Source organism: Plecotus auritus (genome assembly GCF_963455305.1).
Source record: "Plecotus auritus genome assembly, chromosome: X".
Classification (NCBI taxonomy): domain Eukaryota; kingdom Metazoa; phylum Chordata; class Mammalia; order Chiroptera; family Vespertilionidae; genus Plecotus; species Plecotus auritus.
Window position 1 is genome coordinate 108,515,860 of NC_137784.1, and position 27,176 is coordinate 108,543,035.

General features: G+C 44.2%; 1 protein-coding gene across 1 annotated transcript in view; it reads right to left on the reverse strand.

Moving 5' to 3' along the window:
- ZDHHC9 (zDHHC palmitoyltransferase 9) overlaps positions 1-22,148 on the reverse strand; it is a 31,487-nt gene extending 9,339 nt beyond the window's left edge. Inside the window, exons 1-4 of the mRNA XM_080653393.1 lie at positions 21,931-22,148; positions 20,074-20,374; positions 8,819-8,979; positions 2,618-2,776 (exon numbers count right to left, since the gene is read on the reverse strand). Coding sequence (XP_080509519.1) covers positions 2,618-2,776; positions 8,819-8,979; positions 20,074-20,240 — 487 coding nt within the window. The 5' untranslated portion in view covers positions 20,241-20,374; positions 21,931-22,148. The remainder of the gene's footprint in view (positions 1-2,617; positions 2,777-8,818; positions 8,980-20,073; positions 20,375-21,930) is intronic.
- Positions 22,149-27,176: the final 5,028 nt, after the last annotated feature.

Below are 27,176 nucleotides of genomic sequence, written 5' to 3' on the forward strand. Positions count from 1 at the left end.
CTGGTCCCGCCTTCTCTGGGCGCCTCCCTGCTCCTGCTCCCTCCACCACCCCTCCACCCCCCCCCCATCTCTGGAGCAACGAGGCAGCTCCGCCCCATCATGGCGCAGGAGGAGAGAGTGGAAGCCTCCCGCCTGCTGGGCTGTGCTCCTTCCCCTGGCAGGTGGGCCGCAGGGCACTCAGAGTGCCAGCGGTGGGTGGCAAAGGACTGGTGAGGGTGACGCTATGGGCTCTCACCCCTGCCCTCCCAGGCATGGGATGGTCCCGCCTTCTCCAGGCACCTCCCCGCTTCCACCCTGTCTCCAGAGCAACACCCCAGCTAATATGCTAATGACCTGGTCATTACCCATTAAGGCATCCTGACCATTAGCATATTAGCTGTTCATTAGTATAGATTAGGTTGCTTCCAAAAAGTTTGCTCCAAATTACACTCCTACCAATGCAGCACTAAGCATTACCAGGTTTTCCTTGCTTATTATCTAGATTTTAAAAGGTCCTGCTTTAATTTTTATTTCTTTGATATTTAGTAGGGATAAAATTTTTTCATGTTAACTAGCTAATTGTATTTTTTTATTTTGTAAACTGTCCATATTTCTACTGAAATTTAGTGGTTATTTTTTAAAAATCAATTTGTGCCCTGGACTGTTTGTCAGCACACATTCTGAATGGTCTCGGGTTTGATCCCTGGTCAAGGGCACGTACCTCAATTGCAGGTTTGATCCCCAGTCCCGGTTGGGGTGTGTGTAGGAGGCAATCAATCGATGTGTCACTCTCACATCGATGTTTCTCTCTCTCCCCCTTCTACTCTCTCTAAAAATATCAATGGAAAAAATATCCTCAGATGTAGATTAATTAAAAAAAATTAATTTGCATGAGTTCTTTATATTTAATAATATTAATAAGGAGAGGGAATTCTTTATGAAAACCTTCACATCAGACATTCTTGAAACATTAAGTTTCCTGGCTTATTTAAAATGGGTTTCAATTTGCCTGGCAAGTATGGCTCAGTGGTTGAGCCTCAACCTATGAACCAGGAAGTCATGGTTCGATTCCCGGTCAGGGTACAGGACCAGGTTGCAGCTCAGTCTCCAGTGTGGGGTTGTGCCCACTGATGATTCTCATAATTGATGTTTCTATCTCTCCCTCTCCCTTCCTCTCTGAAATCAATAAAAATATATTTTTTTAAATAAAAATAAATAATTAAATAAAATGAGTTTAAATTTCTAAAAATCCTACCTACATGTAGCTTTTTACCATATAAAGTAAGATATATTTTCAAGCTTTGTCTAAAGAACTGGATAATAAGAAGAAAGCAATGTACTCAGGCCTATTCTATGATATATATAAAGAACGCTGGAAGTAAGCCTAGTAATAATACAAGGAATTGATCATATTTGCCTATTGATAGACACATTTACAGACTGTTTCTGATCTTTCCCAGAGCTCAGTACACAGTAGGCAGTGATTACAACTAAGCCACATACATGTGGCTAAAAGCCCAGATACATTATGCAGACACATACACCTGAAACCCTTGTTAACAGCAGCAGAGAAAGAAGAAATGAGTTTGAGAATCATACCTATTCCAGCTTCATCTCTTACTAATTATATGAACCCACATAAAGGTGCTTCACCTATTTCCTCATCTATAAATGGGGATAATACCTTTTTCTCCTGGGATTCTTACAAGCCTTAAATGAGAGAAAGTGAAAACACTTCACACAGTGCCTAGTATATAGTAGGAACTCAATAAATGCTAACAATTTTCTTCTTGGGAATACTACTTCTTACAAAGTCCTTCCTTCCCCGATGCTGCCCTCCAGTAGACTAGGGTTCTCCTCCCCCTATGCAAGGTGGGTTCCACTTGAAACAGATCCAGTAAAGAAAATATAGATTTGAAAAACAGGTAATTTGCCTTAGCCGGTTTCGCTCAGTGGCTAGGCAGGCATCCTCAAACTACAGCCCGCGGGCCACATGCAGCCCGCCGAGGACATTTATCCGGCCCGCCGGGTGCCGCTGCCTGTCCTGCTTAGCAGCCGACTCATCCCGGGCCCGCAGTGCGCATAGGAATTTGTTCATAGTTTTTTTTTTTTAAACTATAGTCCGACCCTCCAACGGTCTGAGGGACAGTGAACTGGCCCCCTGTTTAAAAAGTTTGAGGATACCTGGGCTAGAGTGTCGGCCCACAGACTGAAGGGTCCTGGGTTCGATTCGGGTCAAGGGCATGTACATCAGTTGCAGGCTCAATCCTCAGCATGGTCGGGCATGTGCAGGAGCCAACCAATTGATGTGTCTCTCTCCCCGTCTCTCCCCCTCCCTTCCACTCTGTCTAAAAATCAATGGGAAAAATATCCTTGGGTGAGGTTAGTAAAACAAAAACCCAACAGGTCATTTATTTTCCCACTTACCAAAAAGGTTGTTTTTTTTTAGACTGGCAGATATTTAAATTCCAATTTGATCTACAGAAGTACAGTTGATTTATAGTTGTTCAGATGCTTGTTTCCTGTCTAATTCTAGCTTTCCTATCTACCCCTACTAACTTTTTCAAGAAAAAATTACCTTTACCCTCTTCTTCAACTCAGCCTTTCCCCCAGACAATGCCCTAATGATTTTACTCACCCACACAGTTGTCACAGATGCTGCAATGGGAGGCCCGGGGAGGCCGGAAGATCTTGCACGTATAACAGTATTTCAGCTTTACAATCTGGTTGTTAATCTGGAAATTCTTGATACGAGGGGGTGGTCGTTGGCCCTGGGGCACCGCACCATTGGTAGCTTCTGTAGATCAATAAAGATTGTTAACATCACTGCTAGCCATTGTTTGAACCCAAAGGTCTCACCAGTTGTCCAAAAGCAATGGGAGTATTCAAAGGTTCCTTAGGCCCACTGTCTTCTTCATACTAACATTTCCAGAGTAGACTCTCAACATCAAATTCCACTGAGTGCCATGCAATCCTTCTGTATGCATGTGAAAAAGTGTGTCTTCAAGTTTTTGGCTGATTACAAAGAAAAATATTCATAAAAGAAGAAATAAAATGGCTAAAAACAGAAAAGGAAAACATCCTACTTCGTTCATAATCAAAGAAATAAAAATTAACACAAAGATACCACTTCCACCTACTGTATTAACAAATATTTAAAAGAATAAAAATACCTAGTGAGCCCTAGCTGGTTTGGCTCAATGGATAGGACACTGGCCTTCAGACTGGGTCCCAGGTTCGATTCCAGTCAAGGGCACATGCTTGGGTTGCGGCCTCGATCCCCAGTGTGGGGTGTGCAGGAGGCAGCCAATAAATGATTCTCATCACTGATGTTTCTATCTCTCTTTCCCTCTCCCTTCCTCTCTGAAATCAATAAAAATATATTTTTAAAAAAATACCTAGTGATTCCCTGGCCAATGCTTCTAAGTGGTTAGAGTGTCCGCCCTCACACTGAAGTGTCATGGGTTTGATTCCTAGTCAAGGGCATGTACCTGGATTGCAGGTTCGATTCCCAGACCTGTCAGGTCACGTGCGGGAGGCAAGCAATTGATGTGTTTCTCTCACATCAATGTTTGTCTCTCTCTCTCTCTCTTTCTCTCCCTCCCTTCCACTCTCCTTAAAAATCAATGGAAAAAATATCCTCGGGTGAGGATTAACAAAAAATAAAAAATATCTAGGGTTGGCAAGGACAGGGAAAGGGTATTTTTATACATTACCAGTAAATAATGTAGCAGTGGCTACCAAAATTTTAAATGTGTTTACTTTTTGACCCAGAAATTTTACATTTAGGAACTTATCAAAATTTCAAAGACTTGTATAAAAGATGTTGACATAAGGATATTTTTCATAGAGTCCCTTTTATAGTGAAAATCTGAAAACAACTTCAATGTCACAATAGGAGGTTGGTTAAGTAAATTATGATACATGCATAGGATGGAATATTATGCAGCTTTTTAAAATGGTGTAGACAAGTGAATGATGACAGGAAAAGATTCACAATATCTTGCAAAAATAAAATATATGCATGGAAAAAAGGCTAATACTTAGAAAAACAATTATTTTAAAATAAGAATAATACATGTTTATTGTAAAAATTTTGGAAAAACAGAAAATGTAAAGAAAAAATAAGGATATTTTTTTCAGCTCAAGGATATTCATGCATTTTAGTGTATTTCCCTTTATCTTCCCTTAACAGATAAACATTTATGATTTTTTAAAATTTGGGATCATGTTATAAATGCAATGTTATACACTGTGTTTTTCACTTAAGATTATACAATAAACATTTTTTCTATTATTTTTTTTCTGAAAACATTATTATTGGCAATACAATATTCCATCATATGCATGTACTATTATTTATTTACTCATTAAAAAATTATGCTACATTCAAAGTTATGATATTACAAATAACGCTAAATTCCCTTGAACACCATACCCCGATCCCAACCCCCTCCTCCCTTCCTCAATAATACATTCATATGTTAAAATTAATTTCTAAAACATAAAGAAAAGCATGTTGAAGTCTGAGCAGTAATATATGAAGTTGCCAGCATTAAAATAGCTAGTGGCATATTAAGATGAAAAAGAAAAAAGAAAAATGATGTACTAAAAATCCTTCTACAGTAATTTGTGTAAATCTGTCTATTTCCTTTAGCTAAACCCTGACAGAAGTGGAATTACTGGGTCAAAGGGTATGAACCCTTAAAGCCAATATTACTATTGCCAAACTGCTTCCCAAATTGATAGATTTGCACGCCGCCCATCTGCAGCATATGAGAGTGCCTGTCTTGTTGCACCCTCCCTATGCAGGGTAATTCTAAAAACAGAATATTTTTTAATTCATTTTGGTTTTTAAAATATCTGCCATATGGTACATTTTTCCCTTTTTTGAAGAGTGGGGTGGATGCTGTGAAATCAAACAATAACAGTGTTTCATAAGTCTTACAAGAATGGGGATAGCTATTCATTAGAGGATATGAGTACCAGCATGGCACCTGCCACCTTAATATTCCTTTGTATGTGCTTTACATGAAGGCACCTGGAAGACAGTTCATGGTTCATCCTCCCTATGAAGTACTATGATGCAAGGGAATCACCCGCTTTCTTCTCTCGGTTCTCCTCAACCATAACATACCCAGTACAGTAAGTCCTCACATAGCATCTTCGATAAGTTCTGTGACTTTAAGTGAAATGACATATAATGAAACCAATTTTACCATAGGCTAATTAATATAAACAAGAGTTAAGTTCCTATGGTATCTCATCCATGTTATAATGAAACTATGTTGAATAAAACAATGTTATTCGAGGACCTGCTGTACACTGCTGAACACTGAATGTAAGTTGACAAAAACTTGTTAGCATAAAAATAAACATATGCATGAGTATGAACTCAAGAATGCACTCTTCTATCGAGAGAAGCATGTTAAATGCAGAGGTCACAAATATGATGTCTCATGCTTGGCCCCCAAACCCAGTGATCTGGCAAAACAGAGCTAACCTTGCTAAGGAACCTGTTGTGACATGCAGAAACACAAGTCAATTAATTATTTTTTTAGCCCAGCCAGCATGGCTCAGGGGTGGAGCGTCAACCTATGAACTAGGAGATCATAGTACGATTCCCAGTTGGGGCACATGCCCAGGTTGCAGGCTCAATTACCAGTGTGGGGCATGCAGGAGGCAACCGATCAGTGATTCTCTCTCATTATTGATGTTTCTACCTCTCTTTTCCTCTCCCTTCCTCTCTGAAATCAATAATATATATATATATATATGTGTATATATATATATGTATATGTATATGTACATGTATATGTATATGTATATACATATAAAATTATTAATGGACATAAAATTCAATCTGAAAATATAAAAAGACACTATTTTTTGGATAAGCATAAAAATGTAAATTCTCGCCCTAGCCGGTTTGGCTCAGTGGATAGAGCCTGCGGACTGAAGGGTCCCAGGTTCGATTCCAGTCAAGGGCACATGCCCAGGTTGTGGGCTCAATCCCCAGTAGGGGGCATGCAGGAAGCAGCCGATAAATGATTCTTTCTCATCATTGATATTTCTATCTCTCACTCTCTCCCTTCCTCTCTGAAATCAATAAAAAAATAAAAAATAAATAAATGTAATACCTATTAGAACCCCGACAGGTTTTTGTTTTGAATTAAATTAAATAAAATTTAAATTTAAAAAAATAAACAAACACACACCCTAAAAGAACTAAAGGCTAACCACAGACGGGTGCTCAACTGATGTAGCTTTTAGTCTTATAAATCCTGGGTCCCTTTCTTCTGCTCTATTTGGCTTGTATGCTGACTCAAGCTACTTGGGTACTGGAATTGACAACAATTTAGGCAGGCACTGTTGTTGGGTCTAGTGGGCTCTCAATCCCTGCTAGTACTGGCATCGCGGCTTTCTTTCCCAGTGTGAGTTCCCAGAGTATCCTCTCTAGCCCTGGGATGTCCTGCTTCGATTCCCGAAGCCACCCTGGCTCCTGGGCAGTGTAATACTCTATCTCTGTCCCAGAGAGTCCTACCCTTTGCTGCAGACTGCTCTGTAATGAAACTATAACTGCTTCCTTATCATTTCTAAAATACTCAATGGTTCCTGGCATCATAGTTGACCCCTCCCACCTGTGTGTTCTCCTAAAGCAGGAATTCTTGGTTATGGACCCATGAATGTGCTTCAAAAGTTCTATGAATCCCTGAAATTACATCCAAAATTGTATGTATGTGCATGTAAGGATACTAAGAGAAGGTTTATAGCTTTCATGAAAAAAATCAAATGAGTTGATGATGACCAAAGAGTAAAAAAACAAAACAAAATAACCATCCTTTTGGGAACAGTGCAGCAGACCTTGGTAACAAATCCCTCCCGAAACGCAACCCAACACAAGAAAAAAAAAAAGGAAGCATGATTTTCAAACCTTGTTTCAGCTGCCTTAGCAAATTCACAAGGCGGGCATGATCTCAGATTCAGGATCTCAGAGGGAAAAGCCTAGAAATAATTATTAATCTGCAACGACTATTATGATGCCACTAGTGGCCCGGTGCACAAAATTTGTGTGCATTAAAAGGGAATTAATTAGAGGAAATATTTTAATATTGCTATTTGCCCTCTCTCAATAATAGAAGTGTCAGAAATGAAAGAAAATTAGTAAAATGTATATGAAAATCTCCCTCCTGTCAGAGTCTGGGGCGTGCCGCGGGATCCAGAGTCAAGTCCCTGCCCACCCGCATGCACTTCAAAATCGCAGGAGACCCAGAACCGGCCGGCCCCACCCCCATCAAGCCCCTCTGGGCGGGGGGAACAGCCTCAGGTCCCTCAGCCTGGCACCGGGCGGGGGGCGCAGCCTCAGGTCCACTGGCCCGGCACCAGGTGTGGAGCGCAGTCTCAGGTCCCCTGTCAAGCCCCGCCAGGCGGGCGGTGCAGCCTCAGGTCCCCCAGCCCAGTGTTGGGGCGGGGGGCATGGCCTGAGTTCCCCTGACAAGTCCCGCTGCGGCCTGAGGTCCCCCATCAAGTCCCGCTGCAGCCTGAGGTCCCCCATCAAGTCCCGCCATGGCCTGAGGTCCCCCGTCAAGCCCTGCCAGGCGAGGGGGCATGACCTCAGGTCCCCCGGCCTGGCGCCGAGGTGGGGGTTGCGGCCTGAGGTCCCCCAACCTGGTGCCAGGGAGGTGGGCACACCCTGAGGTCTCCCATCAAGCCCCACTGAGTGGGGACGCAGCCTGAAGTCCCCCAGCCCGGTGCTGGGGCGGGGGGTGCAGCTTGAGGTCTCCCGGCCCAGTGTCAGGGCAGGGGATGCAGCCTGAGGTCTCCTGTCAAGCCCCGCCGGGTGGGGGGAGTGGCCTGAAGTTCCCCATCAAGCCCCACTGGATGGGGGGCATGGCCTGAGGTCCTCCATCAAGCCCTGGCGGGCAGGGGGCCCGGCCTGAGATCCCCTGCCCAGGGCAGGCACCATGCAGCCTCAGGTCCCTGCTGTCCAGTTGTTACGTGAGGGCATCCCAACTAATTTACATATTATCCTATTATTAGATAGACTAGAGGCCCGGAGCACGAAATTCGTGCACTGGGGGTGTGTCCCTCAGCACAGCCTGCACCCTCTCCAATCTGGGACCCCTTGGGGGATGTCCAACTGCTGGCAGTCAGACATCCCTCTCATAATCCAGGACTGCTGACTCCCAACCACTCTCCTGCCTGCCAGCCTGATCACCCCCTAACCAATCCCCTGCCAGCCTGGTCGATGCCTAACTGCTCCCCTGACAGCCCGATTGCCCCCAACTGCCCTCCCCTGCTGGACTGGTCACCCTCAACTACCCTCTGCTATAGGCCTGGTACCTCCCAACTGCCCTCCCATGCCAGCCCGGTCACCCCCAACTTTTCTCCCCTGCCAGCCCGATCACCCCAAACTGCCCTCCCCTGCTGGCCTGGTCTCCCCCAACTGCCCTCCCCTGCCGGCCTGGTCCCCCCCCAACTGCCCTCCCCTGCAGGCCCGGTCACCCCCAACTGCCCTCCCCTGCCAGCCTGGTCCCCCCCCAAACTTCCCTCCCCTGCAGGCCCAGTTGCCCCTAACTGCCCTCCCCTGCCAGCCTGGTTGCCCCCAACTGCCCTCCCCCGCTGCTGGCCTGGTCACCCCTAACTGCCCTCTCCTGCTGGCCTGGTCACCCACAACTACCCTCCCCTGCTGGCCATCTTGTGGTGGCCATCTTTAACCACCTGGGGGTGGCCATCTTGTGTGAGGGTGTGATGGTCAATTTGCATATTACCTCTTTATTATATAGGATTCCCTTACTAATTAAAGCACAGCATCTTGCCAGCTGGTTAGAAAACCCACCTATCTCCATTTCTATGAAAGCTGCTTCATCTGGTAGAGCTCGAGGGATCACTCCAGGGTCACTGAAGCTGGTCCTCAACAGTGTAGCCATGGAAAAAAGGAAGAGCATGGCAGCAAACACAGGGATGGCAGGAGATAGCTGGACAGCCAAGTAACGGCATCTGGAGAAAGCACGCAATTGAACATTTAGTTATACCTAATCCTATATGGACCACGAACTGTTACCAGTATGTCAACAAAACAAGCAATACCTTGAGGGCAGACAGCTTGCTTTTTACTTCACTTGAATCACCCAAAACTCCTAACAGTGGTTCTGTACATAACGGGAGCTCAACAAATACTTAATTGGTTGATGCCATCTATAACATACAGAAGACAGTCTCAAGGGACCTCTCCTACCCCCAAGCCCAGTCCCTTCTGTCAGCCTGCTGGGAGTTACATTTCCTCTGTGCCTGAGGAAAGGCTCACAACTGTTAAGATCAGGGAAGCCACTGAGCCTGGACCTGTAAGCATCACAGGTTGCTCTCACTCTGGGAATGTCTCGAGCTTTTCCTATGCACCCATATGGCATTAGTCCTGAGCTCCAGAAGGAGGAAGGAAAGATCAGGACTAGTCATGAAGAAAGGTCCAAGTGTCAGACACAGAGTATGTTCAGCATGCTTCAAGGCCAATAAAAAGCTTCAGCACGGCTCAGTGGTTGAGCGTCGACCTATGAACCAGGAGGTCATGGTTCAATTCCTGGTAGGGCATGTGCCCGGGTTGTGGGCTCAATCCTGGTGTGGGGCATGCAGGAGGCAGCCAATCAATGATTCTCTCTTATCATTGATGTTTCCATCTCTCTCTCCCTCTCCCTTCCACTCTGAAATCAATGAGAGTATATTTTTAAAAGCTTCAGGGCTGCTGACTGACTTTGCAACATCCATTCCTCTTCTCTCCTCAATTAGCTCAGCTAGTAGGTAACTAGTGACCATAAGGAAATAAGAAAATTGTTTCTTCTGAGCACCCCTTCCCAACATCATGTTTGCTCCCCTCTTTCTTCATAATTCACCTAGAAGGCCATACCTCTTCCTTTCTGGATATCTCAGCCCTACTCATCTGTCAGGTACCAGAGACATCAATGTCATCATTGTCATCATCACAACCATAATTTACTGACCACTCACCAATATGCCAGGCACGGCACTAAGCTCTTTATATGCATGATCTCACCAATTCTTACACTAAATCTATGAGGTAGAGTCCATTATACCCATTTGATAAATGAAGAATCTGGGATTTAGAGAGGTCTTGTCTCCTCCAAAAGGCTTATCCTAAGCTGCACTAATCTGTCCACATCATCCTCACTGCCAGAGCCTTGTATTGTTTCCTAACTGTTTTTTACTATGTTGACCTCATCTCCCCCAACTGGACTTCCTAGGAACAAGAATCTTCTCTTTTTGGAACAGGAATGTTTGGGTTTGAATTCTGGCTCTACCAGATCCTAGCTGGTTGTCTTAATTACTTTCAAACTCTTTATCTGTGAAATGAAGATAATAATAGAACTTCATGGGGTCGTTGTGTGGATCAGATGCATGAATATAAATAAAGTGCTTAGAACTGCACTTGACACACAGTAAATGCTAAGTAAATGTCAGCTATTAACATTATCATCACGGTTCTATATCTCCCAGAGCTTAATGCAAATATGTGAATAAAGAAGCTATCAACAAATACTTGTTAAGTCAAAGTAAATTTCCAACCAAATAAATGGGAATGTGTGATGAGAGTTACCACTGACCTATTTTTATTCTCTTCCTCCTGGCACATTTTCTCCTTCAACACAGAGATCTTCTCTTGGAGGCAGACTATAACTGAATAGCAAGGGCCAGAGGGAGAGTGGAGAAAGCAAGCTAAGGAAAAAGGCTTACTTCACTGGCATGGGGATCAAGCAAGCTGCTGTCCACTCTGAATGTTTAACCCCGGGTTGTACATTCACCACAGTTTTGGAACAGTCCCCAGGAGATCCTCCCTGCTTTCTTGCCACACACATGACTCCATGGGTATGCAAACCAACTATACTATAGGCTGAGCTGTTTGTCATGAAGGTGAACACATATAGTGAACTTGCAAAATGATTTTTGTGGTTTTTTGTTTGTTTGCCTGCTTATTTGTTTTTAAGAAAATCCTTGGTCATAGTTTGCTTTTGTATGATTGACTTCCTTCTCCTAAACACCAAGGGTAGAGGAAAATGTTTAGAGAAATGAAGGATATGGCTAACTGAGTTCAGGGTAATTAAGGAGCTTGTGGAGTACCCTCTTTTCCATTGTTCCCCTTCACTGTCACAGATAATCGAGAAGTAAATTCAGAAATGAAAATCCCCTCAACTTATTAGGGACCCAAAGGCCACAGTAAAAACACAAGGCTCCGGTTCATGAACAAGCCAAGTGAAATCACCACACTAACAGAAATCAGCCATCTTCCTAAGATCATTCTTGAAAACAAAGAAGTAATGTCTCCAGGACTCACACTGCCTTGGTGTACAGTCTCCAATCAAAAGCCTAAGAAAAATCAGAGCCATCTGATTGGACACCAAAGGGAGTGTAAATTGCTTTATTATAGGGAAAAGATATGGAGAGAGTAGAACAAGCACACATACAAAGATACAGACACACACACGTACACACACACAAATTAATGTGGTCTCCATGCACAGAAGGACTCACCCAAGCTGAACTAAGTCCCATTCCAACACGTGCTTGTCAATCAGACAAAGAACAACTTAGATTTGAATTACGCTACACCATCATGGATAAAGGTCTCTGTAATCTCCACACAGCCTATCTTCTGCATCTGCTAAAACAATCCACTCTGTATGTCAACAAGTACACAACAGGCCCATTGTATTATTCTCCAGAGATGAGGCTACTGGCAGCCCGTTGTCACTAGTGAGTGGGTGTGTCTGGGAAGGCAGATGTGGGACCAACAGGCCTTTCTACTCTGAGTAAGGGGAAGCTTAGAGAGCCAGCAGCTAAGACTCTTGTGAACTACAACCCATCGTGCCTGTCTTTAATAGTTATGATCCAAAAATATCCCCCAGGTTAGTCCCATCATTGCAGTAAGCTGGAGGTCTGTCTCTGACAGGAATAAGCTATGGGAAGATTTGGGAGTAATTCCCAATATCAACCTCAAAAGTCAAGAGTATCCTCATATATCACTAATTTATCTTAATGAAAGACTGGATCTGTCATTCACATAAGCTAACTGTTTTTAAAACTCCCTAGTACTTTCCATTGATATTGCATCTTGGAATAATGATATCCATACACTTCTGCAAACAGAACTCTCCTTTGTCTTCAAAGTACCAAGAGGCCTTCCCCTTCCCAGGGGGTTGGAAGTTGCTTTTCTCCCTTGTAAATTTCATATGTACAACTCTGTCCCCACTAAGTCTTCATTTCTGCCACCTGAAGAGGCATCATCATGATAGGTCCCCCTCTACCAAATTCTCAACTGGCCTCAGGCTTCCATAGCAGGTTTAGATTACTGTACTCCCACATGTCCCACAGACCACATGGTGGTACTGACCAGCAATAGCCAGCAGTGCCAGGCTGGGCTGGTGTGTCCTGTACCATCCCCCATTCCTAGCATGCTAGTTCATTGGAGGAACAATGATAATGACACAGACTTGAGAAGACTCAAAAGAGGTGCATGAGTGGAGCTAGTAAAAAACCAGACAGATTCCATGGCAGGGCTCTGGTACAGACTGGTAACATGGACTGATTATCTATATAATACTCTGCTTCCAAGTCTGCCCAATAACTTTCTTGCTATGTTTTTTTTTGTTGTTGTTCTTTGATCAGTACACTCAATCAACCAACAAGTTTTTATGGGTCTAACAAATGAAGAACAAGAGAAATAGGAGTTAATTTTGTGGGAGAAAACATAACTAACATATGAAATAGCTAAAGAATAAGATAAGACCAATGATGACGTGTTAAGGGTGGCTGCTTGAAACTGCTCCCATAGCAGCTGTTAAGGGTGGCTTTAAGGAAGAGCTGTGCTTGCAATAACAGGAAGCACTCAAAGATTAGAGAGAGTCCCACAATGGCCCTTGGTCCCACCTAATAGAAATAAGCCTTTGCTATAAGCTTCCCTGATATAGATGGCTGTCTGTCCTCTTAAACACAGTAAACATGTAGAAACACCCATAAGACTGGTTCAAGTTTCTTCTGATGACAGGGTCTACTGAGAGGAAAAAGTTTCCTTAGACACTAAAAACATAATTTAAAACCAGCCTCCAGATTTACTGCTATGTAAAAGTCAGAGGAAAATGCATAACACTGTTTTGCTCCAGTAGCAATGGTGAAAATGAACCAAACAGGGGCATTTTCTTTCTTTTCTTTGTTCTCTTCTCCTCTTTTCTCTCCTTTTCTTTTCTCTTCTCTCTCTTTCTTTTAAATCCTCTAGGATATTTTTCCATTGATTTTTAGAGGGAAAGACAGAGAGAAATATCGACGTGAGAGAAACACATTGATTGGTTGCCTCCTGCACACCCCTGACCAGAGCCAGGGCCGGGAAGAAGCCTACAACCGAGGTATATGCCTGTGACCGGAATCGAACCTGGGACCCTTAAATCTGCAGGCAGACACTCTATCCACTGAGCCAAACCAGCTAGGGCGACATTTTCATTTTTAAGGCAATGAACCATCCTCTAACTTGAGGAGGACCAAAGTTTCTATCCAAACCTACTAAGTTGCCTAATTTCAGTTATAACAAATTTCACATTTCAATTATAACAAATTTCAAATATAACAAATAACAAAATTCAATTATAACATACTCCTGCTCAAGAACTTAGAACAATTTCCTGCTGCCTATTATATTAAGCCCCAAACTCCACAGGCCAGTATTCCGAGACCCTCCATCAACTGGCCTTATCTAATCACCATTGTGAGGTGCTTATCTTCTCATTGCTCCATTCCAGAAGTATTCCCCTAATTACCCTGAATTCACTAGCTTCTTTCTGTTGCAAGAAGCATAAGGTGCCTCCTTAAACACAATACTTTTGAGGAGGAAGATTTAGGAGGTCTCCTCTCTCCTTCAATAAACACCTCAACTGATGTCAGCATGTTCTTTGTGCTTGCTTTCCCCAAAACAGAAGTTTGCTACACTCAATTAAGACTCATTCTGCCCTGGCCAGGTAGCTCAGTTGGTTAGTCATCCCTGTATGCCGAAGTTGCAGGTTTGATCCCCGGTCAGGGAACATACAAGTATCAACCAATGAATGCAAAAATAAGTAGAACAACAAACTGATGTTTCTCTCTCTCTAAAATCAATAAATAAAAAAATGTTTTAAAGACTCATTCTGAAAAGATGGGAGATACATATAATAAAGATTGATAACATGAAACTCATTACCACTAAAGGTAATCGAGGCTGATATATTCAGATAAATTCTGAATGACGGAACCACAAAGAATTGTTCAGGAGACATAACCCAATCCTTCTCCAGGAATGTGCTTAATCAGGAAGTTGAGCTTAGCTAAGTACTATAACAGATTGATATCAAAGAGGCAACTACTCCTTTCTTAAAACTTTCATTTGGTTGGCCAAGTCACAGAAAGAATCTTGGGCTAGATGAAGCACAAGACTGAACCGCTACAGAACATTCTCTATAGAAGGCTCTGTTGGTTAAAGATCATGATGCAGTCACTCTTTCCTCTTCACAATCTTACCTAACGAACTTCAGGAACCTGGACCTTGCACTATAAGCACAGATATTCTGTCACATGAGTTTGGCTTTAGTCTGCATAGTCCTGTGCCTCCTCAAACCTGGTACCTTTGTGTTGTCAAATTGCCTTTTCTCTTCCATCTGCCCTCAGGGACATGGTGCCCCTTTCATCGGGTTCACCCACAGAGTAGCAAAGTATGAATTTTGCTCTGAGCCCTCCTCATCCTGGCCACAGAGGTGATAATCCCTCATAACTCACAAAGCTTACTTTCTAGGTTCACCTTAGAGATGGGCTTCCCTGCTCTTGCAAGGCTATCAGAATACCATGCTAGCATGCTATCAGTGTTCTACAAAGATGCCTTCATTTTCTAGGAGCATGAGCTGGGGAAGCCCGAATAGCCTAGATGCCATTAGGTAACAAATACTAGCTACCAAGAACCCAGAATATGCTGGTCTAGCATTCGGCCCTATGTACAGCTTTAGCAATCTGAACATCTTCAGGACTCCATATTCAAAAGCTAACATTGAGATGAAAGGTAATGTCATATAAAGGCAGTGGCTGGCCAACAGATCTTGATGAAGAAATCTCACTTCTGTGGGTCTTGTTTCCTCACCTGCAAAAGAATGGGCATAGTCTCCAAAGTCCCTTCCAGCTCTATTATTCTATGACTAGAGGCCTGGTGCACGACATTCGTGCACTGTGGAGGAGGGGTACTTCAGCCCAGCCTTCGCCCTTCTGCAGTCCATGACCCCTCGCTCCCTACCGCCCGCCTACAGCAGAGGCAGGAGAGGCTCCCGCCACCACCGCTTGGCCGCTTGGCTCACCAACCGTGAGCCTGGCTTCTGGCTGAGCGGTGCTCCCCCTGTGGGAGTGCACTGACCACCAGGGGGCAGCTCCTGTGTTGAGCATCTGCCCCCTGGTGGTCAGTGTGCCCAGTCATTCCACTGTTAGGTTGATTTGCATATTAGGGTTTTATTATATAGGATTCTGTGAGTCAAGACTGGTACATTTTAATTGCATCCAGGATGTATTCATTCTGCAACATTTATTGACCACCGACACTGTGGGGGCCACACAGACACAGGAAATAGTCCCTCACATTGAAAGAGCTCAAAGTGCAATGACCATAGAAATCAGAAATGTAAGAAATGTCATATGATTATGTGTTAAATGAGTGGCATGTACAATTAGTCCCATGAATGCAGAAGTTACTAGAAAGATTTCATAAATGAAGACTCAAGGGACTTGAAAGAGAGGTAGAGTTGGGAGAGGCTAGAAGTGGGACAATTACTAGGCAGTGCTACAAAGCATTTTTCAGTTCATCCAATTCAGTGACTCCTCTGTATATCATAAGCACACATGTGTGTCAGTCCAATGAGATTTGATAGTACCTTGATATGATTTCTTCCATATACAGAAGTGAGGCATATGCACTAATCATAGCAGCAAACTGCTTCTACTTCAGTGGTCAAGAGTCATACAATTTTTCTTGCCACAAGAGAAGTCTGGGGACCTTGACCCCACTAGCAATCTGGTCACAAAGTTAAAAGAGGCAGCTAGGGACTAGCTGGTGTGGCTCAGTGGTTGAGCATCAACCTATAAACCAGGAGGTCATGGTTCAATTCCTGGTCAGGGCACATGCCCGGGTTTCAGGCTTCATCCCTAGTGTGGGGTGTGCAGGAAGCAGCGATCAATGATCCTCTCTCATCATTGATGTTTCTATCTCTCTCTCCCTCTCCTTTCCTCTCTGAAATCAATTAAAATATTTTTTTAAAAAGAGGCAGTTAGGAAGCCAATTCCAAAAAAACAGTGCACTCAGTCCTTTCTCCAAGCTTTATCATGAAATGGAGATTAACTAAATACCACTGGAAAGCTCACAAGCTGTAGCTGGAAAGCTCACAAGTTGTCAGTGTCATTCTGCTAGCAGTGGTCGGCAAACTCATTAGTCAACAGAGCGGCAAACCGCGGCTCGCAAGCCACAGTTTGCCGACCACTGTGCTATAGCATCCTGACATTCCTGGCCAAGCTATTGGCTATGTGTTCATCATACAAGCGGGGCAGAGTTTGAGCAGAAAGGACTGAGAAGGGTTCATGTGCTCAAAGCTGAAATTGGCAGACTCACTCACATTGCCTAAATAGCTCACCCTGAGAATAAATTAGGAAATCCTTTTTTTAAACACTGTACAATTTTCATTCTGCTTTAAATTCAAATATATTTACCATGGATACAATTATACTTGAATACATAAACATATTTAAATACACTACCTACCTGTAATCTTCTAGCCTCTCCTTTTCTATATTTGACTCTTACAGTCACAAAAGTTCTACAGAATTTCAGACTTTCCGAGTTGCAAGAAGTTTATAGACAATTAGCCCAATTTCCCATTCCGGGCAAAAATCCACTCTGTGACAGCAGCCCTGAGAGATGGCCACCCAGCTTCTTTAGAAACACTTCTAACAATACAGAGCTAACTAGCTACTGAATGAACAAACTCTTTTCATTCTATGTATTCAACCTACTGTCTGTCCATTAAAAAGTATAGTCCCTCTTTTGAGAAGTCTAAACATATAAAGGCAAAATCCAAAAATAAAACTATTTCCACTGGCACTACTAGCACTGCACGATTTTCATCAAGGGGCACACGTATGCCTGACCAGATTTCTCAAGCCATCTGGCTGACCCAGGGCTGTGCCACAGGCAGCTACAAATCAACTCGCACTTGTTCCTAAGTACCTGCTGCAAAGCAAGACCCTGTTACTAAAATGCATATCCAGATGTGCCTCAGGATCTGGACTCTCTTCCCCAAGGCAAAAATGCAGCAGCCAGAGGAAGTGATGTCTATGCTTCTGGACAAACTGATGAAAATAACCAGCCCTTTGTCACCCTCACCTAGCTTGATCAGCTTACTTTCTGAGGTGTCCCTAAGTTCCAATACTATCTAAGGAGCCCATATTTCACCCCTCAGACCCTATCCCCCACTGTGTTCTTGGTAGTAAATTACAGACTCCAAAGAAAAAGGTTGACCAGAAAGTGACTCCATTATTCAGAGGCATGCTGGTTTCCTTTGTATAGCCTGTCATTGGCAAGGCACAAGGCAGTCAGCATGTAGAGTATCTGTGTGTCTGTATGTCTATATATGTATCTCACACACACACACACACACACACACACACACACACACACTCACTCACAAACACAGATTCCACCATTCTCAGTGAAAAGGATTCATCACCAGGGTCCTCTCCCCTTTGGTCAGAGTTATACTTCCCCATTCCATTCCTCAGCTAATATATTTACTTCCTTCTCCTCCCCCCTTCTACCTTCCCCAGCCCTACCCTCAAAAATATTTACTCTATTGCACAGACAGCTGGAACTCCGAGCAGTTTACAAACAACCTCACCCTTCATATCTGAGGACAATGTGTGAGAAATAACTTGGGGGGGGGGGGAGTCGTCTTGGCAGAAAACTCAACCTGCCTCTGTCAAACTGTAACTTGGCTAATTATAAGCTCATCCCATGGACAGTTTTCTTCAGAAGCCTTTGGGGCTAAGTGGTACAGACCCAAATCAGACTCTGTCTGGCTCCCAGATATAAAAAGGACCAAACACCAATAGCTCCAAATTTCAAATTCCCCCGGCCAGTCAAACCAGAGGTTTCCTGGGCCCAGAATTATCAGCTCACTCAGGGTCAGAAAACAAATCTCATTTGTTTTGAATGGTTTCAATCACAACAAATTAACCCCAAGGCAAAGGGGTAGGGGGTAGGGGCAGAAAGAGCTAATGATTTCACAGGGGAGGACGCACAAGACAGGGATGATGATAGAGAGCAGAGTTCAGCTCTGCACTTCCAAAAAGAAGCAAGGCAGGAATAAAGCAAAGAAAACTTGGAGAGCCCTGGCCGGTTTGGCTCAGTGGATAGAGCGTTGACCCATGGACTGAAGGGTCTCAGGTTCGATTCCAGTCAAGGGCATGTACCTCAGTTGCAGGCTCTATCCCTGGCCCAGACTGGGGCCGTGCGGGAGGCAACCAATAGATGTGTCTTCTCTCACATCTATGTTCCTCTCTCTGTCTCTACCCCTCCTTTCCATTCTCTAAAAATCAATGGAATAAAATATCCTCGGGTGAGGATTAACAAAAAGAAAAAGAAAACTTGAAGAGATGGGTCGGGGGAAGAGGGGAGATTATTTCGACGTTATCCATATGCCTGCCTGACTGCACATACTCACTTGTACCTCACACAAGTACACAAGTACACAAGTACACACACACACACGCACACACACACACACACACACACTCAGCCATGAGATTCAGAATGGAAAGCAGCTAAGAAGCCATGACCAAACTGCCTGACTCTGCCAAATACTTCACAAAGTCCACAGCAACAGCAGCAAAAGTGCCTTTGACAAAGCTCTTCTGACCTTACTTTCCTAGCCCTGTTATAAATTGGGTCCCCTTCCTCCCCCTACTGTTACTCAAGCCAGTTGCAACCATCAAGAAGTCTAGCAAAGCAGCTCAAAAAAAATCACTCTTGATGCACTGGGAAAGCCTGAAGCTCTTACAGAAGAAAGACAAAAATGAGCCCCAAGAGACCAGAGCTCATTTTAATTACCCACAAAGGCTGGCCAAGGAGCCCCCTCCTCCCTGCCATGGCTGTGCTGCAGTTCCAGGTCACTCATGTACATGAACTACAGCAGGTTCAAGTTAGGTGTGGCTCACAGCCTACACACACCTCGTGGCTCCTTAAGGCCCTCCTCATAATAACCCCAAACCAATTAGCATTGCTCCCATCCCCAGAGTACATAGCATTCTCAGAACAACCAGCAGTGATGTCACAGTATCCTAGAATCCAACTAGCCACCTCCCTAACAGGTGTCTTACAGTGGCTCTAGTATTGGCTATTACATCACAGAAAAAAAAAAAAAAACTCCAAGGCTGGTATCAAGCACACACAAAATAGAGGGTTATATTGAGTGATTTTAAGTGAATAAAAGAACAACTCACAGTTAATAAGCACATATGTGCCACACACAGCTAGTTTGTAGCATAGATGAGGCTGGAACCAATCTGCAGGTTCCCAATTCAGTTGGCTTTTCAATTTAATAGCTAGCTGAGAGCTAATCCCTAAAGTACATAGGACCCAGAATAACAGAATAGGTGACTATCGTGGGGTGGAGTTATGACCACAAGGGGTTCCCCTGGGCTTGGGAGGGGTGGGGAAGAGGCAGCCTGTCGCTAAGAACCTAAGGAGACCACTGAAAAGTGGAAGTGAGTAATAAAAACAAATTATTTTATTTCCCAAGGGTGTCAGTAGTAGCCCCAAATCAGTGCTATAATATTGGTATCAAAGGTCTTGGTCTTTTTATGCAACACATACTCTGCTATAAGCATAAAGCAATGAATTCAGTTGACATGATCCATAGACACTGCTCAAGAGGACAGTGACAACCATCCAAGGAACACCCACAAACTTCCCAGAAAGAAGGTTCTTCCCCTAGATTCAAAGTAATCATTGTCAGGTGACTCTACTCAATGGAAACTCACTCGAAGGCAAAGAAGAGTGTACATGTCCCCAGGATGAGGAAAAGGGTCAAGTAGAAGATGCCCTTTTGCCGGGCCATCATGACACGGCCATCGCAGCAGAAGGTGTTCCTGCCTGGGAGTTTCTCCCACTTCCGTGTCACCTTCTTTCTCACCACCATCACAGACATGATTGGAATTCCTGGTCCAGATGCTCTTTGTGATTACAAGATGGAAAAAACAGAGGCTGAGCTCAACTTTAAAATCACGTTGCCTGCTATTGCTGCTGCTGGGTCAAACATCATCAAAAGTCCAACTTCTAACCCTAAGAGAAAAGATTAAAAAAAAAAATGAGGCAGGAACATGAAAATTCAGTTCAATCCTCCTTCCCCAGAAGCAAAAGATAATCCTGAAAGGGTGGGGAAGTGGGAAAAGTTTATTTCCAATCTATGTTTGTCCTCTAAATGGAGAAAAGTTTACAGGTTCTCCAGAAAAAAAAGAAGAGGAAAAGGGCTAGTATACCTTCTTAAAGAAACCCCCATAGTTCCAATATAATACTGGTGGTTTGTTCATCATAGAACCTTGGAGCTAGAAGAGTTTTTATAGGTGATAGCCCCATTAATTGGTTGAAAATGAGTAAAGTGAAAACCAGAGTGAGAAAATAATTTATCCAGGGTCACACAACTGCAAAGCTAAGTAAAAATACTTGTCTGCAGACTTTTAATCCAGGGCACTTTCCACTACACCACATTGTTCTATAATCATCATTAAAAGGGCTAAAAATAATAGTTTATGTCCTTAAGGAGCCATTCCCTCCCCTCCTCCACTTCTTCACCTTCTTTCTTCAATTAACCAATCAAATATGAATCACACCAGGGAACAAGTCATCCTCTGGCAGAGCTAGGAGGTTCTGGACACTCTGGACACACATCCAGGTACTTATTCAAAACAGATTTCCCCTAATCAAACCCTTGGTAACTTCCTGAGTTCAGGAAATGAACCAATTTTGGGGGTCAAGCCTAACATTTGTGGGAATCTTAATAAAACCACATCACAGATCTATAGGTGGAAGGCTGACTAAAACAGGAGAGGTCTTGAAAGGGTTGGAGGGGGAGGAACAAGACAGCAATTAAACAGTGTTTTCTGGGATATTTCATAAGTACCATCTCTACTTAGCATCCTGAATCCCCAAGCCCAACCTTTCTCAGCCACTGCCACCCTTCTCATCCTCTCAGGTGTGGTGCTGTGGCCTCTACTTACTGACACCACATGCCCCACGCTGGCACGACTGAGGCGGAAGCCTGCAGCCTGACTGACTGATGAGAAACAACCAACTTGAAATCATCCCCCAGCTGGAGAGGGCAAGGGTCCAAACAGAGACTAGGCGATGTGCCTGGCAATCAGAAGGTGGAGGGCTTGGGAAATGGGAGGGGGCAAAAGGTTTAGAAACACTTCCTTTGTGTAAAACTAACCTGGAAAACAATCTTCTCCCAATAACCCGGCCCAGCAGGAGAAGAGACCAGGAAGGGGAGCCAGGCCAGGGAGAACAAAGATCAAAATCCGTCCAGAACCAGCGACCGCCCACCCGCCCGGGGCCAAGGCCCGAGTCCGGGGCAGGCAGCGGGCGCGGTCTCGGGAGGCCCGCCCTGCCTCCGCCACGCAGCGGACCACCGCCCCAGGCAGCTCGGGACGCGCGCCACCTCCACACGCTCGTACACACTCACACACGCTCCGCCACGTGTAGTCACCACGGCTGGGGGCTCCACCGCTGGCACCCTGAGCCGGGCAGTGCCCAGGTCCGCGCGTCCCGATGCAGCGGAGGGGTTGGCAGTCCACCATGCGGCCAAGCCCAGGAGACCCCCAACCCCCACCCCTTGTTACCTGAACCTGGGAGCCTAAATTCGGCCAGAGACTGAGGGCAGGAAGTGGACTGTCGCAGGGGACCGCGTCAGCCGCCCGAGATGGCAGCGACCTCTCCTCCCAAGCCCGGAGGCTGCCTTCTCCGGACAAGGAGCCCCTATGATCGGGGCCCTAAAACAGCTGTGGCAGCCGCCTACTGCTGGCCGAATGGAACGCTCCTCACGTCACTAGGTCGCTCCAGTAGTTTCTCGCCTTCCATTGGCTGATAGACCTCAGTGTCTCCGCCCCTGCCACCGCTGCCCCGAAGTACTATTGGCTACTCCGAACGCCACTCAACAGTGCCTCCGCCCCACTTTCCCACCCATTTCCCGGCTTCGTGCCCACCAGCCAAGCGCTGCAAGCTTCCTTTTGGGGTCCAATAGCCTGTATGTGAAGTGTCGCCTTCGCTTAATATAGTTTCACAAAGACGGAGGTGAAGGATAGTTGGGATAGGACAAGGGAGGACTGGAGACCAGCCTCCCCCACACACACCGTGAGACGCTGAAGCAGCACTGGCTCTCAGATCCGGGTGCTCAACCCAAACTGGGCCTCTACTGTCCTACTTGCACGAAAGCAACCGCTACTGGCATTTTACTCTTGCGGAACAAAGCAAACAAATATAAAAGGGAACTTGAAAGCGATAACTGTTCTCAAGAACATAGAATAATTTTTGCAGTACCTACAACAAATAATTGACAGTGAGGAAGTTAGAGAAAATCTACTGACAGAGCATACATTCTTTCAGGTAGATAACGAAGTATAAAGATTGCCAAAAAGGTTGGAAATTACTACTCGCTTTGGAGAGTTTATGATAATTGGGGAGAGGGAAGCCAGGATCCAAGGCAGAATCTCCACCCATCAAACACATTCATTCTTTTCTTTTGCCCCTTCCTCTGCAGTTACTGCCACAATGAGTCACTGCTACTGATCCCAGTGAATCACATCCTTTAGAAATTCAAGATTGGAGTGGGGGAAACAGTCCAGAATCATGGCATTGATATTATACGAGGGACTTTAAGAAGCACTGCTCTGTTTCCACTAGTATGGCTCTGGGCTTCCAAATATAAGGAGAAATATGAGAAAGGGCTGAAGGTTGCCTCTCCTTACCTGAGCTTGAATAAAGTTTCTCTAGGGTGAGGGTGTTTGTAATTAATACGGAAGAGATTGCCAAAGGTCTTCCCAAAGCAGTTTTTTGTGTTAGTTGAAGAATCATGGTCAAGAACTATTTCTCCTTTACATTATTTGGGTCCCACATGATATGAAGCAAAAAGCTACCTAATGATAATTACATTTACCACTTTTATGCACCCTTCCAAGAAATATTTAAAAGGATTAAAAAATCACTAGGTAATTTTTATGACAGAAATGTCATTAATTAATTTGTAGGAGAAAGTATGTTTTTATAAAGCTTTTATTGTTCCTTAGCACTCATGCTGGTTAGAATCATCAGTTTATTTGTTTTTATATATACATATTTCTATTGATTTCAGAGAGGAAGGGAGAGGGAGAGAGAGATAGAAACATCAGTGATGAGAGAGTCAAGCCCGCAACCCAGGCATGTGCCCCGACTGGGAATTGAAGCGTGACCTCCTGGTTCATAGGTCGACGCTCAACCACTGAGCCACACCAGCTGGGCCATCAATTTATATCTGATAAACCATGTGATGGATATCATTGTCTCCAATCCCCGCCCCGGCCTTTGAATCCTGGAAGGTACTGATATTGTACACACTTGGTATGGAAGGGAGAGGAACTCCCACAGCCCTGGATTCCTGAGCCTGTGTACTCCAGACGCCCATGGCCAGCCCAGCTGCCATCCTCCTGACTGTGGAGCAGTCAAAAATACACCCCTGCAGCACCCAGACATACTTTGTCCATATCTCAGGTGCAGGTGAAGCCTAGGGGATCCTGGAATCGATGTGTCATGGCAACACATTCCTGAGCTCTGCCCCTCCCTGCTCTGGGTCACATTCCCTCTGGGATTAAGTGGCTGTGTAGGTCAGGCTTGTTTTAATACAATCTGTTATTTGTGTTCACCACTAAAAAAATATAAGGAAAATTTCTATAGACAAACATTCCATAAGACTTCCTTCTATGTAATTACATCATTTTATATAATCCTGAAAGTCTTAATACACACACAACTAAATTGTGACTATAAACTGAGTTTGTTTCTTTTCTGTTTTCTTTTCTCTTTTCAATAAAACTCCAGACTTTATGCATCCAAATTAGGGTTGGTTTCTTTCAAGGGGAGGCAGAGTCCCAGTGAGCACTAGAAACACCCCAGGAATAAAGGTTCAAGCTTCCACAGTGTGATGGCATACATTCTGGTGAGCTTGGTTAAAAATGCTTGATGCCCAGCTGGCATGGGTCAACCTATGAACCAAGAGGTGACAGTTCAATTTCTAGTCAGGGCACATGCCCGGGTTGTGGGCTTGGTGGTCCCTGGTGTGGGGTGTGCAGGAGGCAGCCAATCAATGATTCTCTCATCATTGATGTTTCTATCTCTCCTTCTCCCTTTCTCTACCAAGGCACAAGAACAAAGATAATAAAAGTCAAGAAGATAATAAAAAAGACATAAAAACAAAAGGATACAGATAAAAATGGTTATCTATGGGGAGGAGAACTAAATAATGGGAAATAAAAAGGATGGTGATGCAGTGTAAGTGAGCTAAATCCCCATCTATTAGAGTGGGAAGTCACTAGATAATGTCTAGAGCTGGTAAACCGAGGAAGTGCAGTATAGGCACATCATTTAGAGAAAGTGGACTATTACAACACTCCCCGTACTAGTCTCCCTGCTCCCACTTTTGCCCCACTTGGTCTATTAACACGGTAGTTAGAAAGATTCTTTTAAACATTAACTCAGACCTTGCCACCCATGACTTGTCCAATGGCTTCCCATCTGTGAAATAATATATACTCTGCCCACAGTTCCTGGAGCAGAACTTCTAAAACCCTTGTAAATTTCTAAATGATAAGAGCAATAGGAGCATCTTTTTTCCTAATACTTACTCTTTGTCCCCAGTTCCTGACACAGGGTTCCTGAAACCTTTGTAAATTCCCTGGGTGATAAGAGCATCTTTTATTTATTTATTTAAATATATTTTTATTGATTTCAGAAAGGAAGGGGGAGAGAGAGAGAGAGAAACATCAATAATGAGAGAGAATCACTGATTGGCTGCCTCCTGCTTGCCCCTCATTGGGGATTGAGCCTGCAATCTGGGCATGTGTCCTGACTGGGAATCAAACGGTGACCTCCTGGTTCATAGGTTAATGCTCAACCACTGAGCTATGCCGGTTGGGTGGAGCATCTTTTATTCTAATGAGGCGACTCTGGGTGGCTCCTTGATGAGGGCTGTTCACCTGAAAAACCAAGTCATGGAATTAGAAGCTGAAATTTCCATCACCACCCCCATTCTCTTGAAAAGGGAGAAGGGCTGTAAATAGAGTTAATAATCGATCATGCCTAGGTGATGAAGCTTCCAAAAAAAATCCCAAAAGTATGGTGTTCAAGGAGCTTTTAGGTTGCAGAACACACCATGTACCTGGTGGGTGACACATCCCAACTCCACAGGGACAGAAGCTCCCTCGCTCTGGACCCTTCCAGATCTCACCCTATGTACTAGTATCTGTATCTCTTCGTCTGGCTGTTCATCTGTATCCTTTATCATAACCTTTAATAAACTGGTAAACCTAAGTAAGTAAATGTTTCTCTGAGTTTTTTTGTTTGTTTGACTGATTTTCTTTTAAAGCAAGTGTGGTTTTAAAAAAAAAATGTTTTTTTATTGATTTCAGAGAGGAAGGGAGAGAGAGTGAGAGATAGAACCATCAATGATGAGAGAATCATTGAAATGCTGCCCCCTGCATGCCCCCTACTGGGGATCGAGCCTGGAACCAGGGCATGTGCCCTTGACTGGTATCAAACTCTGGACTCCTCTGTCCGTGGACCAACACTCTTTCCACTGAACCAAACCGGAAAGGGCTCCCTGAGTTCTGTGAGCCACTCTAGAAACTTAATCGAAGCCAAAAAGGGGATCATGAGAACCTCAGAGCCGATAGATCAGAAGCACAAATGACAACCTGGATTTGCCATTGGCATCTAAAGTGGGATGGGAGCAGTCTGGCAAGATGAGCTCTTAATCGGTTGGGACTGATGCTATCTCCAGGCTGATAGTGTCAGAATTGAGTGAAAGTGTAGGACACTCAGTTGGTGTCACAGAGAACTACTCATTGTAGAGAAAATTCCTCACACATTTGGTATCAAAAATGTTGTGAGTGTGGTAGTAGTGTGAGAGGAAAAGAGAAACCCAACAGGGAAGAATGAGCTTTTTCTAACACACCATCTCACTAAGAACAAAAGCCAAAGTCATTACTATGACTTACTAGACCTCATACAATCATCCACGCCACCACCCCCTCACCCCTGCTATCCCATCCTCACACTCACTCTGCATGAGCCCCAGGGGCTTCCTTGCTGTTCCTTGAACAAACCGGACATGTTCTCCCACAAGCCCTTTGTACCAGCTATTCTTTCTTCCTAGAATGATCTCTCTCTCCCTATATATCTGCATGGTTTGCTAGCACCTCTTTCAGGTCCTTATTCAAAGGTCCTCTTCTCAGAGAAGTTTGTCCTGGCTACACTATTTGAAATTGCAGCCCCCAACCAGAACTCCCTTTCTCCTTTCTCTACTTAATTTTTCTCCATAACACTTACCATCTTTTAACATACTATATATTTTAATTATTTTTAAAAATATATTTTTATTAAATTCAGAGAGGAAGGGAAAGAGAGATAGAAACATCAATGATGAGAGAGAATCATTGATTGGCTGCCTCCTGCATGCCCCACACTGGGGATTGAGCCCACAACCCAGGCATATGCCCTGACCAGAAATCGAACCATGACCTCCTGGTTCATAGGTCGACACTCAACCACTGAGCCATGCCGGCCAGGCTAATCACCATGTTTATTATTGCTCTCCCCACTAGAATATAAAGTCAATAACAGAGGGGATTTTCATGTTTTGTTCACTGCTGTATCCCCAGTGACTGACAACAGTATGTGTTCATTTTGGGATGAATTGCTTTTCCCCAAAAAAAATTCATATGTTGAAGTCCCAACTTCCAGGACCTCACAATGTAACCAAATTTGGAGATAAGGCCTTTAAAGGAGGTGATTAAGTTAAAATTAGGCCTTTGGAATGGGGCCCAAACCCAGTATGACT